Source organism: Gymnodraco acuticeps, unplaced genomic scaffold (genome assembly GCF_902827175.1).
Source record: "Gymnodraco acuticeps unplaced genomic scaffold, fGymAcu1.1, whole genome shotgun sequence".
In the NCBI taxonomy this organism is placed as follows: Eukaryota; Metazoa; Chordata; class Actinopteri; order Perciformes; family Bathydraconidae; genus Gymnodraco; species Gymnodraco acuticeps.
The window spans coordinates 1,297,411-1,317,668 of NW_022992100.1; the positions used below are offsets into that span (position 1 = coordinate 1,297,411).

The 20,258-nt window shown below is 41.9% G+C and overlaps 1 protein-coding gene across 1 annotated transcript in view; it reads left to right on the top strand.

Moving 5' to 3' along the window:
- The first annotated feature begins 781 nt into the window (after positions 1–781).
- The window catches only part of map7d3 (MAP7 domain containing 3), a 28,629-nt gene continuing 9,152 nt past the window's right edge, over positions 782–20,258 (top strand). The window contains 12 exon segments of the mRNA XM_034202875.1: positions 782–920; positions 10,379–10,480; positions 10,799–10,879; positions 11,020–11,183; positions 11,454–11,565; positions 12,561–12,644; positions 13,390–13,497; positions 14,332–14,433; positions 14,779–14,877; positions 16,724–16,849; positions 18,788–18,840; positions 18,842–18,931. Coding sequence (XP_034058766.1) covers positions 875–920; positions 10,379–10,480; positions 10,799–10,879; positions 11,020–11,183; positions 11,454–11,565; positions 12,561–12,644; positions 13,390–13,497; positions 14,332–14,433; positions 14,779–14,877; positions 16,724–16,849; positions 18,788–18,840; positions 18,842–18,931 — 1,167 coding nt within the window. The 5' untranslated portion in view covers positions 782–874.

Consider the following 20,258-nt stretch of genomic DNA (forward strand, 5'->3'; position numbering starts at 1 on the left):
CAGGGGGCGCTGTTGGGTGTTTTAGCTTATAATAGCCTAGCATTTTCCTAGCAAATTCTTAGCTCGTTTATTCATGAGATGAACCACTACGATCCACAAATACTGGCCTATCTTGCAGTTTGCACGACGTTTAGATTATGTGCAATGAAACGGCTTTATTAGCCAAGTATGTTTGGGGAATTTGACTATAAAACACTCTATTCATATTATTAATATAATCATACATGTTATTATTATAATCAGAAATAGACATAAACCCTCAGTTATAAATAAAGACAACAAAGCTGAATACAGATACACAGAGAAATATTATGCACATATGAGGTGAATAAAGACACACACACACACACACACACACACACACACACACACACACACACACACACACACACACACACACACACACACACACACACACACACACACACACACACACACACACACATTAATATTGAATTAATATAGATATCAAGTATTTTGCCCTGCCCATAAGTATGTTAACATGTAGCCTATGTACTTTTCCAAAAGCAAACACTTTACATTCACAGGGCAGCACTTTTTTTCCTTTTTTTTGTATTGAACATATTTAGAACATACAAAAGCTCAGTGAGGATATCTTGAAGTTATAAAAAAAGACAATAAAATGACATTAATTCACAATAAGATTAAAAAACATAAATAATACATCCAATAAGAACCAGGGGCAGCATTTTGAAGGCTTAGTTCCTGTTAGTTTGTTGGTTTCCGTGAACCGGTCAGAGTGAGCCCTCTCTCTTCCTGTCTCTGGTGTCCACGTCCCCGTGCTCTCCTACCGGCTGCGATGTGTTACGCGCCCCTGCTTTAGAAAAAAACAGAGAAGGAAAACTTCATAGAAATGGCGGAGGGTACTACGACTCTCAAAGGCTTGCGAGCCCAAATGGGTAAGAAACATCTTGGCAGTAGTGGTTATTTTAACCCACTTGTGTCTTACAATGTAGTCAACACTTTGTCATGTTCGTGTGCCGCCGCCGCCGCTAACCGGGGTATTTGAACGAGTTGTAAGGAAACCCGGCTAGTAACGTTAGCTCGCTGTCCGGGTATCTGCTGACAATGGATGTGGAGAAATATGCAACTTCTTCTAAATAAATGAATGTGGATAATCTATGTTAGTGGATATGTGGTAAAGCTCCTGGGCTTAGCGACGTAACTTGTAGCTAACGTTAGCTAAAGTTGTGACGTTATTTTAGTAGCCGGGTTTGAAAGCCGGTTGACATATCACGACTTGTCTGGCGCCTAGCTCAACTAGCTGTGCTTTACCTTTGTTTTACCGCATTTTAATCTCGTTTTCTGACAAAGTGCAGCTGTGTGGATATATTTAGACAAGATGGACAAACTTGTAATGCTTAGTAAACGAAGCTAACTACGTTGTAACTGCCATTCTCCAGCAGGTTAGATAACGCTGCGCATCACTTGGGGATTATTGTCAAAAGTGATCATCTGCTAACCCTATCAGGAAGAGTTCAGGAAGCTCGTTTCTGTGCACGTTAAAGTTGACAGCGATGGGAAAAGATGCCTTCAGGAGACACTTTATATAGCCATGTTGTATCTTCTTGCTCAGAACTCCTCTTGTCTTACACAAAACTGTATTTTCTCCTCTATCAATTGGACAGTTATGCTTATTTGTTGACATATGGCAGAACCCCCTCCACTCTCCAGGGAGGGAAACTATAACAATGTCTGACCTGAATTTGAAATAAAGCTCAACACTGCGTCAGACACGCATCTCTGATAAGAGAATAAGGCTGCATCGCTGCTTTAATTAAGGAGTTTTGGTTGGACCAGCAGCCCTATAAGAGCTCTGTTAAGCAGAAGGCACGTTGCTTTTTTGGTAAATAGTACTTTATTGGCCAGCAGCAAAGTCTATCAATGCTTCTCATCCATGCCTCTGCTGGCCCCATCCAGACGCAGACATGTTTACTGTGTCTGTATCTGTGGGTATGAATGCACAGTTTGTTATGACTCGAGCTGCAGTTGGTTTCACCGGTTTTTTGTTGTTATGTTTTAGGGCAAAAGGGAGTTCTCTGCAGTGCATACCCAGTGTGGGTGTAGGCATGTTTTACTCTTGGCTCGATCGTATTTAGTACATATTCTTCCTGTTTCCCTTCACTTTCCATTCAGTTCTTTCAATTTGGAATTGACACCCACCCAGTTCTGTGGTTTTATGAAAATATCCACCACTTTATGAGTTATGTGAGATGTAGGAATTCTCGCACTGTGAGGAATACAAGGATGTCCTCTTGCTCGGCCTTCAGTCAGCAGAGGACTGACAATGATCAAATAAGGCCAAGAATCTCATGTGCATTTCCACAAGAATGTGAGCAAGGTTAAAATGTACCCTGCTATTATAGAAGCAGATCACACTGCTGCAAGTCACACTGCAAGCAAGGCTGTCCTGATCCTGGCTCAGCAATTGCTGCTGCAGAATTAAAAGCATGAGAAGTATTTCTGAACTGGTCGGATTTAACCAAAGGAGGAAATGGATCAGCCTCATTTTCATTGTTTGGTTTCTTGGATCTATCCGTTTAGCTCTGCTGTTCCAGTACAGATGCTCCCTCTCTATTTTATTTCAACATTTTAAATTGACTGACAGGATGTGTTACAGTATGTGTGCACACAGACACACCAAAGATTTGAATAGCAAAACATCTCAATTTGTATAGGCTATAACTAAAGGGCAGTCAACATCCCGTCAACATCCCGTCAACATCAGTCAACATCAGTCAACATCAGTCAACATCAGTCAACATCAGTCAACATCAGTCAACATCAGTCAACATCAGTCAACATCCCGTCAACATCAGTCAACATCAGTCAACATCCCGTCAACATCAGTCAACATCAGTCAACATCCCGTCAACATCAGTCAACATCCCGTCAACATCAGTCAACATCAGTCAACATCCCGTCAACATCAGTCAACATCAGTCAACATCCCGTCAACATCCCGTCAACATCAGTCAACATCAGTCAACATCAGTCAACATCCCGTCAACATCAGTCAACATCCCGTCAACATCAGTCAACATCCCGTCAACATCAGTCAACATCAGTCAACATCAGTCAACATCAGTCAACATCAGTCAACATCAGTCAACATCAGTCAACATCCCGTCAACATCAGTCAACATCCCGTCAACATCAGTCAACATCCCGTCAACATCAGTCAACATCAGTCAACATCCTGGCCTACCTTTCCTGAGGATTTTTTGGGGTCAATTCCCTTTTGCAATCAGTTCCAAATGTTCCACTAATTGTATTCTCTTTTGATGCTGGTACATTGTAAACAAAGACCACAACTAGGGCTGCCCGATATATCGTGTCGTGAGTGACCATAATCGCGATATGCGCATGCACGATATTCACCAATCACAATCAAATCTCCAAAGCAAACGGACCCGGTGATTAAATTCCTGTATGTTTTCATATCGCAATATATATCGCAGGGGGGGAAAAATCGCAATGTCAGTTTTTTCCAATATCGTGCAGCCCTAACCACAACTGTTATCAAGGCGTGTTGTGAAAGTTTGATTACATTCTGTATCATGTTACAGTATAGGATGTTTGGTTTGTCCCTCTTGGTTCTAATTTGTTAAATAATTACAGGAGTAAAAGAGTCTTAAAGTTTATTTACGGTCTGTTTCTTGGTAAGTACCTAGTACTTCCAAAATACTTTTTGGAATATATCTGTAGTGTGATGTTGTTTTAATGGAGAAGAGAAGACCACCTTTGCTTAATAAGAACCTACATAAAACTAAAAAGAAATGCACTGAAGGTTCTGGACCTAAGCGCCCGGTGACTTATGATAAAGAATTCGATTTGAAAAAAGTTAAGCAACAACTGTATTAGTAATTCATTTGTTCGATCCCATCCACTTGATGCCCATCTCCACAAGGGAATGAGGTCCAGCTGGAAGCGGAGACTCCTCAGGAAACTGGGATGTGTCATCATTATCCTGCCAGTCCTGCAAATAGCCATGGCTTACCTTTGCATGAACACGTCCTCTGTAATCCCATAGAAGATCTGGTGTGCCGTGCACGTGTGAGCATCTCCAGCCAGCCATGGGAAGCTCTCTATGCCATAGATAGCCAAGTGATAGACCTTTCAGGGTTCACTGAGATTTAGGACAAAATTAACAAGGTAAAAGGAACTTTTGTTTTGGTGATAAGTTAAGCTGTTATAGTGTTTGGTTGGAGTTGAAAAATGTACTTCGAGTACTTTGTGGCAAATGTCTGTCCGCCCTTGCTTTAAGCACTTCCTGTGCAGAAGCTACTTATTTGTCCTGAGAGCAGGCGGGCTCATTAAAGGCTGCAGAAGAGGGACAGAAGACGGCCATCCCACTCTTACTTATCAACATTACCAACATTGTCTCCTGCCAAAATATGTCCAAATGATTAAATGATAGATGATATGATAGATGATAAATGATAGAGAACTAGCATTTGATCAGTGTTAGCATTCGGACATAAGTGTTATGAAGTATTGTAGGCTGCCCTGTTTCCTGTTAAGTGTTTTTTTCAGGCCTGCAGAGCCGGGTCATCCCCCCCACTCCCTGGTGGCCTTTACTGCGGCCATCATCTCTCGGCAGCCTGAAGGTTGAACCACATCAATCAATAGGTATAGGCCTGTATGTGGCACTCAACATCCAGTGGTTTTGAGCATCTCATAGCAGTGTGTCCCCTAGGTTTACTGCTTTGGGGGGGTGCTGCGGGGGGGGGGGGGGGGGGGGCATTGGGGCATTGGGATATATCTTTTTTAAATCCTCTGGAGCAGAGAGAGGAGCTGTGGACTATTGTTATTGATTAATGCATCAGTTTCTTAGGGTCAAAAACACTAAACTCACAACTTAAAATGAAAGTGTTTAGTTTATTTAATAAAATAGTTTATGTTCAATGTGAAAGGTGACAGTAGATATAGATTAGTTGCAGTTTGGTGCTATTTATAAAATAATAATAAAAAACAAAAATTATAATTTTTTTTTTTTAACACCTTGAATTTTAGGGGGGGCTCCGTTGGCGGGGCACAGCACCCCTCCAAGACAATGGTAGGGGAAACACTGCATAGTCTCCTACTACCTAAAACTGCTGGATGATGTTGTAATAAGTGTCAATATAGCTAAAGATATATACATATTCAATCTGCTGCATATTAAAGGTGGGGTAGGTAAGTTTCAGAAACCGGCTCGAGTGCACTAAAATGTGAAAGTACACAGCCGAAAAGAATCCGCCCCTTCCTTCAGACTTCCTTACAGAGCACCTCCTCCAACACACATGAACGCGCACATGACGTCAGCAGACTGGTGAAAGTGGCCACCTGTTGCAATCCAATCCGTTTAGCCGGGCCGGCTAAACGGATTGGTTGTGCTTTTTACAGCACTACGGCTTCCACAGGTGACATTTTTTTATGGATTTTTTGTCAAAGCACTTCAGATATTCATTGCTATCGGGATGTTAAGAGCATTCCATGAAATATAACAAAAAGTGTATCTGGAGCCGGTTTCTCAAACTTACCTACCCCACCTTTAACAAACAGAATAATAATTTAATAAGTCATTGAAATATATATATATTTTTTATTACCACATTATTGAGTTAGAAAAGGCTCACTCCAGCCCCTGCTCATTGCAGTTTTAACATGATAGCCGCCCAACCCTTCTGCCAACATAAACCTGAACAATAGATCATGTAGCGTTAGATAATGAAATTGATCAGCCCAGTGTATAATGAGTGCCAGGTTAATTACTTGTGGTTTTGTCCCTCGAACTTATTAAAGTGTCTAGCCAGGTCTGTCGTTGCAGCAATGATTTATGTTAATGTTTGCAAATCTCCATAGTGATGATGGAGTGATTAAATCCTCTGATTGGCTCTTTTTATTTCTATGAGCACACCTGGCTCTCTTGTGGTCTGATGGTAAACAGGATCTCTTCTCCCATCTCATTCCAGTATTTGAATCAACACGTCAATGTGTGCATCAGATTCAGAGCAAGCGCCTGTTTCTGACGGGTCTTTTATGCCCTTAAATTGAACAGTAAATTCACGGGGAGGGACATCCTCTGTGGTCGTGGCTCTTAGAAAATGCAGTTAAAACAGTTCACAGGTTTTGTGACTGAAAAAAGTATTACAGATTGTGATTTCACACATAAGTAGTGTCTTAACAGTTGGTACTAGGGCTGCTCAATTAATCATATTTTAATCGCGATTACGATTATGGCTTGCAACGATTACAAAAACAACATAATCGAAATAAAACGATTATTTTTTTATTATTATTATTTATTTTTTGGTTTTTCGGTTGAATTCTACTTAAAGTTCAGGGTAATCAACTGTTAAAAACATATTGTTCACATTTTTTTTCTCCAATAAGTTGATGTTTTCAAAGTCAATGAATAATCGCATTTATTGACCCAAATAATCGAGATTATGATTTTTGCCATAATCGAGCATCCCTAGTTGGTACATTCTCAGCGTTTTCTCTCTGCTTTCTTTGACGTACCTAATGTCCTGTAGTGTAAAAAGCTCTTACCATTGAAGCTTAATATTTGTGTTTTAAAATAGTTTACAGTATTTAGTTTGAGCTGCCCCTTCATAGATTTATTATCAATCCGTCAGATTGCAATATCTGCATCATGCCATGAATGATTGTGAAAGGTATGTTGTACAGCCCAACTAAGTCATTGTTGCTTGTAAGTTGACACATCAGTCTGATGAAAAGGCTTCAAAGCTTTACCGACATGTTTTCTATGTATTTAGCTATGAGTCATCTCCTCTCAGATTCCATGTCTACCTTGATGCAGGCTTAAGCACGGCTGGCTGAGGGCTCTTCATCCACCCTGAGCTGCTCAGTGCATCACTTAGCAACAGTTACCCTGCAACACAGGCGGCCTGGCATTTATTGATTGTATTTTTGTTGCCATTATATGAAGCTTTGGAGGTTAAGAAAAACACTGAGACACGATCCTGGGTGGTCTTCTGCACAACTGCCCCCTGAGCCTCAGAGATACAACAGCTGAGCATCAATTTAAACATTTTGATGTAGAAATAAGGCTGTTCTAATTCTGTGTATCATTTGTACCCTAGATATAGATGGCATTTCCATATGAGTATAGATCAGCTCTTTTGGCCCACAGTGCCTCGACTGTTTTTCCTGTCTTCTCTCTCGAGGAAAGAAGACTGTTTGTGTTGTCTGAAGGTTAATAGCAGTTTAAAAAACGTCACAAAATCCATGTGCTAACAAACTGTGTGCTAAACATAAAGTGTGATACGATACCATGCTAAATCAAAGGCTTGCGTTTAAGATCAGTGTGTTCTTTATGGTATTGTATTACCCACCACATATACAATCATATAGCACGGATTCTTGTGAATGATAAGAGTCATTTGTCAAATATACAACAACAATATGCTCTATATGACTATATGGTAGAAATGCATTGAAATCAAATATGTTGCTCTTCTTTCACCCACTGTTTGGCCTACTTATGACAAGTGAGGTTGAAAAAAGGAAGTCTGAGAACAGAACTAAGTGGGCAGAAGAACACTTCTACAAGGCGCTAGCTGCAGACTTTGACAGAAGTACAGAATACAGATAATCAGTGCATGGTTACTCGCTACAGCTCCTGCTAACTCTGATACCTGGTTTGTTACGGATGCTTCAGGAGGGATGTTGGGTCAAAATGTATCCGAGACTAAGTTTATCAGTCTCAAAATGATTGATTCTTATTTCTTTTGTCTGCATTAACACATTTTGTTTGGTTCAGGGGCCCAAACAATGCATATTTGATATTGAACGAATGTTATCTCTTCTTTTGTCCTGTCAGGCTTTTTGCCCTCTTTCTTGTCTGCTTTCCGGAGAACAAGGCAGGAGAGTGTAGAGTGCATTTCCATAGAGATAGGACATGCTCACCACACTGCACGGAGAAACCATGCTATGCCTGTGGTGGACCCAGCGTGAATGTTTTCCATACGCTATGGAAACCATGGTAAAAGGTGTTGCTTATATGAACCATTCATCATCATATAACCATTCAATTCACTGACTAAGGCTGCACTTCCTGTAGTTGCTTTGTGAAGAAAAGCCTTCCATGGATAGGCTGATGGGAAGTAGCAGATATTCTTTAGCTCGCATTAGCAACATCCTAATGATGTGTTCAAGTACGGGTGGGGGAAGGTGACAATACGGTATTTGTTTACTATCAGAGTTTTATCACACAATATATATTGATTTGATATTGCAAGATAAAACTAGCCTTCCCTTTATCAGACACTACTTAAAGAGGAGCCGATCTGAAGTGTGGCTACTTGATGTAGGAAATCAAATAAAAGTCCTCGAGTTCGGGTACACTGCTTCGAGGCGCATCACGACTCGGCAAATCATGTTACAAGCAATGGAAATAAGCCGTGTGTTCTCTTGTCTCTCTGAAAGCTGCGGGAGAGGCAGTACTAATGGGCTTTACGTTCACTTGGTCAACATTGGATTGGCTTTTCTGTGATACTGTAGCCTACAAATCAATATGGTTTTCATGTTTACAAATCTTTATATTTATTTTTCCACATTAAGGGTTTTTATCGATGACCCCGATGTTTGATATTCTTTATCCAAGTGAGTCAACACTGCTGGTGTATTTGCCTGTTGTAGATGAATGACTAGAAGCTGCATACACTACGACGGATCATTTTCAAGATATTTTTTTTAGATTCACAATAGGGCTGCACGATATATCGTGTCGTGACGATAATCGCGATATTCACATCGCAGGACGTGTGTAACGTCATGTTACAATTATTTAGCTGCTTGCTACAAAAGGAAAACTTGCGCGGCTCTCATGTCAGCGGTACTTGAGTGAGTGACACGCAGGCTCTGCATGCACAGCAAACCACCATCACAATCAAATCTCCAAAGCAAACGCACCCCGTGATTAAAGGTAAAAACACTGAATAAAGTCGTTCCATGTGTTTCTCCAGGGCAGTTCGGCGCTGCTAACCGAGCTAGCTCAGCTTGTTGCTCTGATAACTTAAGATCCAGACGTCCGTGACTAAAATCCTTCATGCGGTTAAATATAGTTAAAAAAATACCAATTGTATACAGTAGCATTAAAGTTCAAGAAAGGACGGTTTGCGGGGAAAAAACTGTCTTTTCTTCAATTCCTGTATGTTTTCATATCGCAATATATATCGCCCGGGGGGAAAAAAATCGCAATGTCAGTTTTTTCCAATATCGTGCAGCCCTAATTCACAATGAATTTAACTATCATTGTTTATTGTTTTGTTTGTGTTACATTCAGTAGCATACTTTTAGAAGTTTCTCTCTGGCCATGCTTTTTAACTGTATAACCACAACATGTTAATGGTGATGTACAGTTCATGTAATTTGCAGTACAATAAATAGGCTTACACTTTGAAGAGACAAGGTTATATAAACATAATTGTAATGTAATGATAATAACAGTCATCGAAAGTTGTATTCATTTTTATTATGTGCAAATTGGAAGAAGTAGTTTTATTGGGTTGTAACAACATTAAAATGTTATGTTAGAGAAAGAGATTGGGAGGGCCTTTACGAACTCAGAAGTGTTCATCAGTAGTGTGCATATCACATGACTGACCCTCAGCGTCTCTGTCAGCAGTTCTGTAATGCTGAACACACACCGACAAAGTGGGAAAGAGGCTCAGAAAAGGCTGATACCAGGACACATAAAGCTTAATCATGTCCTCACTGCGTCCTTCCTTTACGCCCCTGTATCTCTTAATCATGATTTCCCTGTTAATAGATTTGAATGTGCTATTGGCTCTTTGTTGGTCTGGGTGGGAGAGTTCATACTTGCTCATTCATTCATACTGTATGTGAAATTGCTTCATAGTGTTTGGGTAATATATTCAAATGAAAACAGTCTATAAAATGCACAAGAAAATAATTTTTTTAACTGCTTTAAGCACAGGATGACTTGAAATTGGAGTAGTTTGGTGTAACCCTAGTAAGTAGTGCACCCCTGGCGTATTAGCTGTATACCGGGAAGCTCACAAGAGTTTGATTCCAGACATGTTTCTCACAGCAGCCCATCCCTCCAAGCTTGTCACAGGAAGCAGTGTATAGCTGGCTACAGGGTTGACCATAAGCGGGGGGTTATGTCAGACGGCTGAATAGCTGGATTGTTCTGAAGTTTCAAATCCGTTGGATCTGTCTGAATGAGCATTCCTATTGAGAACAAAGTGGCTGAATTAAACTTGAAGGAGAACCCAAAGAAATTCTGTTCACTAGGTAGTATTTGATATCCCAGCTTTGCAAGACATGATGTGGTTGTAGTTCTTGGTTTTTTAAACTGCGGATGTATGTGTGTTTCCTACAGCTGCAGCTGCACAGGCCCAAGCCGAGGAGCGGCGCAGCCTGGCAGATAACAGCCCAGGACCTACAACCAACGCTCCAGCTAAACCTCAGGGGAATAGGCCAGGTAAAAGACACCACATGGTGACACAGAAACACATTGGTTCCCACAGACACTGCCCTGCTACCGCTCTATTGTATTCCATAATCTGAACCATTAAATGCAACACAATCCACTTCCAGCACCCTGTCAGTGTAGCTTACTGCAGGTGAAGCTTAGTCATTATCTTATTACTACAATGACAGTCACATGCACACGCCTGCTTCCTGATTCAAAGCTGTTGTAACGCTGCGCTGCATTCTAATTCTCTCCTTTGTTTTCTGAATATGCGCTGCTGATATGTTTTACCTTTTTAACCACATGAATACATGTATGTGTTTGCAGTCATTGACGGTGCTGCACTTAGAATAGACGATCGACTGCGAGTGGCAAAAGAGAGGCGAGAGGAGGCAGAGAAACAGCAGGGTGAGTCGGCTATCCGACTATCAGCTATGGGCTCTCAGTTCCTGTTTCAAATGATTTTAGCCGTAGCTTTAGAAATCCTACTATAATGCGTGTCTTTTCTTCCTGCATGTATCGTATGCACATATTGTATGTGTGATCAGCTTTGCGAGACTCTCATATCATGGATCGGGAGCGCAAGGCCAAGATGCAAGTGGAGCGTCAGGTGGAGGAGCGACAGAAAAAGCTTGACGAACAGAAAAGAAAGGAGGAGCAGAAAAGATTGGCTGTGGAGGAGAAGAGGAAGCAGAAACAGGAAGAGGAAAAGGTAGCTGCAGTCTCTCAGCAGGGCTTATTTTTGCCCACTTCATTTGACTCGGCTAAAATAATTCAAATGTCATCGAAACACAGGTTTATGTTGCAGAGTTTCCTTTGCATATATTTTTAAAAGAGAGGAAATAATCTGAATAAGGACAGTGTAAAAGGCAAAATATAACAACTATTTATGATATATATTGTGGTTATGACATTGTTTAGTCCTCTTCACTTTTACGGCTAAATGAATTGTAAATATCTCTTCCTCTATGTGATGCTGAAGGAGCACTATGAGGCAGTGATGCGGCGGACTTTAGAGCGCAGTCAGCGTGTGGAGCAGAGACAGAAAAGATGGTCCTGGGGGGGACTGTCCACAGACTCTGATGGACGGACAGGTAGAGGCACTTCCTTCACCCGTATACAAGTCCACCCCTTTCTATTCTGTTACCATGGTGCATTAAAGAGCCAGTAAGGTTACATCAACATCTCAATGCTAGACATGAAAGTCGTCACGTTGATAATGGGATTATGGTTTATCAAAGACGCAATTCTATCCAGACACAACACGTACAAGCAATTGAAAGCTACTTTTTGCCAGACAACACCCGTAGCTGTATTCTGTTAAAGTGCTCGCAAGCTGGTACACATGACACTTGGCCTGAATGTTATCATCTTAGGCAAAGTACTAGGTTCTTTTTCATAAATACAGAGAGGTGACTGTGTCTTTTTTTACTGTGATTCATACAAAAGTAACTTGTGATGCCATATTCACACAAATATGTTATGTTTTTCATTTGATGGGGCAGCCGCAGCTTTAATAACATTGATGTTAGCAGCTAACGGGTTATCAGTCAAGCATTATTTCTTGATTTATTTATTTCCAATGAATAGCTCCAAATCTGAATCCCGACGCGACAAAGAGAGTCCCTAATAAGACCGGTAAAGTGGATTTCTAAACAATCTTATTAAGTCAACACTGAAATTGTTACTATATCTAGCTGACAGTACTGTCAAAATGTCAGCCGTATGCAAGCCTTGCAAGATCAGAATATATAATTTAAATTAATATTCTGTCAAACTCTCACAACACTACCTGCATGTGAACACTCAATGCCACTGTACAATCACTCTCACAGTTGGAAGTTGCAGAACTCTGAATAACTTTTGTAACTATGAAATACATGGGTAATTTAAATGATATGGTCGAGGTACTATCTGATGACTCTTTGGCAAATCCTCCTATCGGTATATCTTGTGATTTCGTCACTGGGTGTCAGGCAAAGGCTGAGGGCTAGCAGCCAGGACCCCCCTCTTGTCTCTCTTGTATGAAGGATGTTCCTCAGCATCTTGTGTTGTATGGCTCCTCTCTGAGAGCTGTCTTTCCCCACAGGAGACTCTGATGCCGGTGCCTCCTCTCCAGTAACTATAGTTATCTCCCCTGCCTCGCCAGAAAAGCCTCCAACGAGTCAACAAGGTTTTGTTTGTTGATAATATGTTCACCAATGTAGCAACACAGCATGGACTGGCACTCTAGATATCTTGGTTACCTTCTATGCTTTCCACAGCCCCCCCCCCACCCCACCAACCCCCACCTGCAGTCTAACTGGCAGCTTTTCACTAACAGTTTTTGTATGGGTGGCCTGTGTTCTGAATGTGCCTTCTTTGGGGTGAAAAGCTGAAAGTGAAGCTTTAGGATTTTCACTCACTCACACTGTCAAGCACCTCCGGCTCACACAGGCGACTTTGCATGGAAGTCCAATCTAATGGCACACAAAAAACAGGACTAATATCAGCTCTGGATTCTCTGGATCCTGTCGTGTTCGTGATGCTCTTTATAATTGTTTGTTGTTCACTAACCACCGTGCTTTGCTTTAAAACCACAACAACTTCGTTATGGTTTGACAAAAATGTACATTCTCATGTTAAACATGATATTTATCAACATATTCATGCTTTATATCATGTGTTTCGCTACGTGTGCATCACTAAATGTGCACTGCATCAGTAGCACGTTAGATCAATGGGTAAGGGGGGACGTATATCAGGGTATGTAGCTGCTATGTTTTAATCTTAGGAATAGTAATGAAACCGCATATATCCCTTTATTACGATCTTGCAGTTCCTTGTTCTCCCTTGTGTGCAACCAAATGCCCTCCTCCATTGGCCCACCTCTAGTGTAAACCCCTCCTCCCTTGTCTGTCTCTCCTCCTCCCTTGTAGTTGACAAGCGCTCCACATCCACCATGAACCTGAAACAGATGTCCGAGCCTGGCATCAGTAAACGCCTATCCTCCTCCTCTGCCACGCTTATAAAATCTCCCGACAAACGTAAGTCTCCTCTTTCCCTCTCTCCTTCTCCTTCTCCTTCCCTTCCTCCTTCCTCATTTGCTCCCTCCCTCCCTCCCTCCCTCCCTCCCTCCCTCCCTCCCTCCCTCCCTCCCTCCTCCTCCCTCCCTCCCTCCCTCCCTCCCTCCCTCCCTCCGTCCCTCCCTCCCGTCCCATCGCCTCCCTGCCCTCCTTCATCTGGCTGACCCCCTACCCTCCCCTGCCCTCCTGTGCTGTCTCTAAACCAACAGATCTTGGTCCAAATAGACTTATTATCAGCCAGGGTTTCTAATGTTTAAGTTCTACCAGGTGAAAAAAACAAATCCTGGACTGATCTCTGATTCTGTGCTCTCCATGTCCAGGACTTTACACACAGGCTCACTGGAGCACTGACAGACTGGTAAACTCACGTTAGCGCTCTGTCTCCGTTCCTGCTAATGACAAGTATGCTACTTGCCTTCTAAATCCATACAAAGCATTGAATCAAAATTCATTTCAAATGTTCCGAATACAGAAGGGGATCCAAGCACCAATTCATTCATAAATGTGCTCATAGGGGTAAAAGTAGCCTGTCACAGTATTCCTAATCATATTTGATTCACTAAAATCTACAAAATTAGCCGATTTTGACATTTCACTATAATTTCACTGGACTGCCAGTTCCTTTTTCTGTTTTCTTGATTTCTGATATTGTTGATTCTCTTTTGCTCTCAACCTCATATTTCAGCTTTTCTTTTTCTAGGCCTTTGAGAATATCTTTAAGAAGTCCGAGATACTTTTTTTCCATCACAAGACATGACTAAATTCCCCGTTGGGTGTTTCATCATTGTCTCCCAGGTGTTAAGCAGAGGAGTTCGTCTTGTAACCGGTTGCCTAACAATGGCAATGCTGCTCAGGCCAGTAAGGAAGACGGCAAAAAGCTTCAGGTGGAACCGACAGGTGCAAACAATTCCAACAATATGCTTTTGTAACAAAGATGTTAGCTTTGTCACAACTACAAAGCAGGCTGACTTTTGACATGCTAAAGGATTACACACTTTTTTAATACTACAACTGGGTACCTGCATCATGTCTATCATCATGAACTATTCTCACATTGGGAAGTTAGGACTCTCCTCTGTATACTGTACGTTATCTATTTAGACTTCACGTCAGCGGCTGTCTGCCCTAGCCCGGTGACTCACACAACGCCAAATGAAGTGCACATGACTTGTAAACTGTCTTTGGGGATTCCTTGTGGACTCCAGTGCCTGCTTGGCTGTAACTCCACTCTCATGTCCGTAGGCCGTTCCCTCACGAAGAGAAGTTCCTCCCTCACACGAGTAAGTGCAGGCAGAGCACAGACTCCTGCCAAGCCTGATAAGGGGACAACGGATAATCAAGGTGGCTAGCATGAACCATCGGCAAACGTTTTTTCTAATGCCACTATCTGCATCACTCAGGCAACCCTTTTTTAAATAACAAGCATGTCGCTCTCATGTTCACAGCTTGCTCACCCTGAATTTTGCTCGGATTTTTAAACTTTAACAGCACTGTCGGCTACTAAGAGGTTTTGGGATAACACGTGGCTTTGTTCAGTGTCATCGGCTTTATTTGTCCTTATAAACGGGCCAACTCTTCATGTGTTTCCTTTTCTTCTGTCTACGTTCTCTTCCAATTAAGCATTGCTCACTGACTGCTGAATTATCCCCAGGCAGCTGCTAAGCCTGTCTAAAGTGTGTCTGTGATTTACTGGGAACACTAGGTGTGCCTTAACCTTCCTGCTAATTGAACCTACCAGATCTCTTTCCGTGCCTGACTGTGCCATGTTTCTTACTGACAGATTATCTTTCTCTTTTAACCTTTTTTTTAATTGTTTTATCAAGGAATGGTTATGTTGAGCGGTGCCTGCACTAACACAGTGAATTGTTGTGTGGTGTCACAAAGTGTTGATTGTTTTCTCCCTCCAAGATGACGTCATATTTCAGTCTCTAGGCTCGTGCTCCAGCGTGGTGTTTGTCAGTGCCATCCCACCATTGCACCCCCAGAGCACCGGAATAATCAGCTCACTGCAGTCTGTGTATAACCATTAACCACCAATGCTTTTGTTTGTCCTATAGCTATGTCAACATTCGTGCAGACCATCTAATGTTAAAATGTTCCTGTTTTGTATACATGTTTGTTTGGTGTGATTAACCTATACAGATAATACAACACGCTAAAATCATTCATTCTGATTTAATACTTATAATCTGAAAAAATAAACACTTCTTACGCCATTTAACCCAAAAACTCCCAAATGATAACCCATATATCTTATGATAACCTTAGCTCGGACTAATAACTCAGATTGTGAGTACCTGGGTGAAAAGCATCTTGCTGTGCTGCCAATCTCCAACGGCTAGCACTCAACCGCTAACAAACAAGTCTGTCTGCAACAGATGTCTTCTCAGTAAGGGGCTCCAAAGGGAAGTGTGTGACTCCTTTTTAAAGAGATAGCATTCAGGGACATGTGGCAAAATCAACCCATCAACACTTTTAACTCATCTCGTATAATATCTGCTTTGTAGCTTAGGTAGCGGCAACGGCCTAAATATGGAATTGCTAATTCTTTCATTTAATGGAAGCAATAACTCTTTGTTTCTGCTGTGAAATCAATGTCCACCACAGTGCTTTCATAATAAGCTGACCGTTGAAGTCAGCCTTATTTTCTTAATCCATTTTTGGCACATATTTTATATTAAATATGGAAATGTTTCCCAGCAGAAGCTAAAAGAACTCTTGCCGGGCCACGGTCACTTTTAGGTTTTTTCACTACCCTATAGGTTTCCTCTAATGACTCTTTGAAGTTCACTAATGAATTGTTTTTTCCCATCAGCACGCCTCCCTCAACCTTAAAGGACCATTGATTTGACCTCATTATCTGACTACTGTTTTAACTGATCTTCAGTAACCAAACAATCAGTCTTTGGTCTGTCTCAGCACTCTTCCATGGCGTCCTTTATCCTCATTTAATATCACTGAAAGTTAACAGGACCTTGATAAGGAGCCCATGTAAGACTATTGACACACAACCTTTGGTTCTTAATGTTGATTCTTTCCTGTTGGTTAAATCCCGTGGTGAATTCTCCAAACTTAATTGACCCCCCCTTCCCTCCTTTGTTTTACTTTCATCCCCCATTCTCATCCACTCTTTCCTTCTTGGCCTCTTTGTTCTCTCTTTTTTTTGGGTGCTTTTTCGGCCGTGTAGCTCGCAAGGCAGCGGTCGGCACTGTGGACGGAGGGGTCCTTAGTCGCCTGCTCACCCCCACCCAGGCCTCACTAGCTAGGAGCAAGAGCGCCGCCGCCCTGTCAGCTGAAGGAACAAATGCTCCAGGTAACCTAGGAGACCCTGACGTAGAGAAAGGATGGCTAGACAAAGACCCTGGTGCTCCCTAGTTACATCATTTTACCAGTAGCAAATCATCCCAGCATCACTTCACTACATCCAAACTCATTCCCCAGACATTGTCCTGCTGTAAGGATCCTTTCAAAGCAAATGGTTGCCTCTTGGTGGTGGGATTACAGAAGTCGCTGCTCCCTGTTTTTAAAGTAGCTGTAAACAATCAGCTGTTTATGCTTTATGTACGGTTATTATTTGCAGCAAAGTACAGTCATGTGAGAGAGCATAGTTACAAATATTGACACACACACACACACACACACACAGGTCCAGCTCACATGCAATCTCAGACCTGACACAATTGGCTGTTGTGTGCTGAGCTGAGCAGGTCTGACTTGGCTGGGAGCATGTCTCTGCATCCGAGGAGTCTCCGGGTCCATGCTGGGAGATTTGCTCTAAGCTGCTTACCTGTTGGTTCTTGTTACGTCAGAATGAGACTGTTGGGCTCTTGCATGTGTTCTGGTGGCGAGACTAAAGCGCTGGGGACTCCAGTACACGTTGCTGAAATTGGGATAGCTAGCATATTCCGTTAAATATGAGGGCTTAAAGTCACACTAATCAAATTCAGTATGTCCCAATTCTGGCACTAGATTTGGTGCTGATATTTTGTAGTAAGAATATGGCCATCTAGGTGGCGTTGAGCATCCCACAGGAGGACTTGCATGCCTTACATGTTGTTCTTCATGTGTTATTGTACAATGCGAGGGATCTACATTAGATAAGGCAGCGGTTGAGAATATACAGCGCAGGCATCTGGTATGAACCCCCTGACACACACTGATGAACACAGCCTTTTTCTTGTTCCCTTTTTTATGGATGGAAAGTAGCATACTGTGAAGCACTGACTCACTTCAACGCTGCAACTGTATTTCCCGTGATGGTTTTAGGCTGTGTTTATTGACCAGCCATTACAAACCCATTAGCAGCTATAGATCTCCTGCTAAGTATAGCCCCAGCAGAGCGATGACACATCACATTAAAAGCAGCATTCATAGCCCATGATAGGGGACATTTCATAGCTGCTCAGTGCACAATCGGAGTGAATTACAAAACACATTTGTGAACAGGCTGTAGCAGGGAGTGTTCTCCAGGTCCAGGATTATCACGGCTAATCCCTCAATCTGACACAGCAAGCTCATAGCCAGCGGACTACAGTCTTTACTCTCCTTGCTAAATACAGGAGACATTAAACTCGTGGTAAAGACAGTCATTTAACAGCACAGTGTCTACATTGTAGACGGTCGTGTTTCTGAATTCTTTAGTTCCTGTAAGGCAGTGTTTGTGCCAGAGATGGCTTTGTCCTGCTATGAAAAATGTGGCATTCAATGTCACATTTTAAGTCCAGAACGTTAGAGTATTATGGCAGGAAGAATTCTAAAGTCTACTACTCAACATTTGTTGTTACTTTAACTGAACACAACACTCGACACTATCAACATTCATTGTGTGTTTAGTGTACTAATGAATCTGTGTGATGTGTGTGTTGTATTGTGTTGGTGGTAGGTTTTGTGTAGTGTGTGCTGTGCTGTTGTGTTTGGTGTTTTATGGTGTGTTCAGGGACTGGGAGTGTCTGGGGTTTGTGTGAGACTGTTGCTCTCTGCTCCTCATGTCTCCTGTGATCTTCAAAAAACTGTTTCCTGCCTGATGTCATGTGCTATTTCTAACAAATCGCTTTTCTTTGTGCTCTTGTCCCCTTAATAAAACGCTCTTTCACTTCTTCCAAACATCATCTGCCCTCCCTTCCTCTCTCCTTTCTCCCTCTACTCCCTTCATTTGTCTTTCCTTTGCTGCTTTGCTGTCCAACTCGACCGCTTTTCACGCCTCCCATTGGCTGTGCTTCCCTGGCCATGCGATGACTATGTCCTTTACCAGAGTGTCACCTGTGTCCTCGCTCAGCCTCTGCCAGTCCCCTGAACCCACCGCGGGGGGGGCCCAGTGCGCAGCCGCAGCATTGACCGGCAGAAGAGCGGCATGACCACCTCGGTGTCGGCCGACGGAGCCCTCGACCCTTCAATGGTGAGAACACCTCTTTATGCTAATGTGCCTAGCACCACTGGCCTACGAAGAAAACTGAATCAGAAAAGAAAACAATTGTCAGTGTTGTTATTTACTAAATGGAAAGCTTTCTCTTCCTGAAAGTCCTCCCTCTGTCCTTCTCCGTAAGCTGGTGCTATTACTCTTTACATAAATGTATATTTCTATGGCTATGCTAATGGTTATACAAGTACTTATCATACATGTGTGTAAAATGACTATGCAGGAGGTATACCTCAGTGTGACGCTGCATGGTACGGTATCGAAATCTGTTTGCTAGATTTGAACTGTTGCTATTTCCGATAGAACTGTGGTCTCAAGGATAATGTTGAGTTATTTTACAGCCCTTTGTCACTCAGTCAGTTTGCATTTACTGATGGAGTAACCTGGCGTTAGATGGCATCTTCTAATCTGAAAATATTATTACATTACATTTAGCTGACGCTTTTATCCAAAGCGACTTACAAGAAGTACATTCGACCAACAAAATACAAACTTGAAGAAAACAGAATCATATAAGTACATCAGGCTTCATAGAGCAAAAACATTTCAAGTGCTACTCAACTGGCTTTAGATAAGCCAGCCCTTTATTAGTATATAAGTGCTTTGTTAATAGTTCTATCGCTCGAAGTGGAGTCGAAAGAGATGAGATATTATCACTCCTATCACAAAGTGATAACAAATGTAGCACATGAATGACATTCAGGTTTTAAGGATGAGTAGGATACTTTTTTTTGTGTTTTTTATAAACATAATTTAGAGAATATTGTACAGTATTATGTAATTTCTTCCGTTTATAATTATGCTTTACATGAGAAAGTCGTTTAATTTGACTTGGAAAATACGGATAGACTATAATTTTTTGTTGTAGTTGACACTTTATTTAATTGTTGGTAGCACTTGAGAGAGACACCCTTTGACAGCACAGAGATGTCTTACATGGGGACGAGAAGTGCATGCTTTCCTGAATTGAAATGACATGCTTGGTGAAATAAGCCGATGGCTCCAAAGACTCTGATTTATGTGCATACATCCGGCCTCATTTGCCTGTCAAAGTATTTCTGCAGGAGGAGAACAGTAGGGAAATGTTGTTCCTGCTCCAGCTGTTTGACCTTTGCTGGTCGATCATAATAGAAACGTGTTCGTAAATTGCCAAAACGTTATCCTGCTTACTGCTACTACTTTATTCAGGGACATTTTCTCTGAGTTACTCTTCTCTAAATAAAGCTTAACTATGTTTAAGCCACCCCCCAGAGAAATGAAGCAAGCTGAGCTGCAGCAATGTGTCTGCACTACCTGCAGAAGGGCT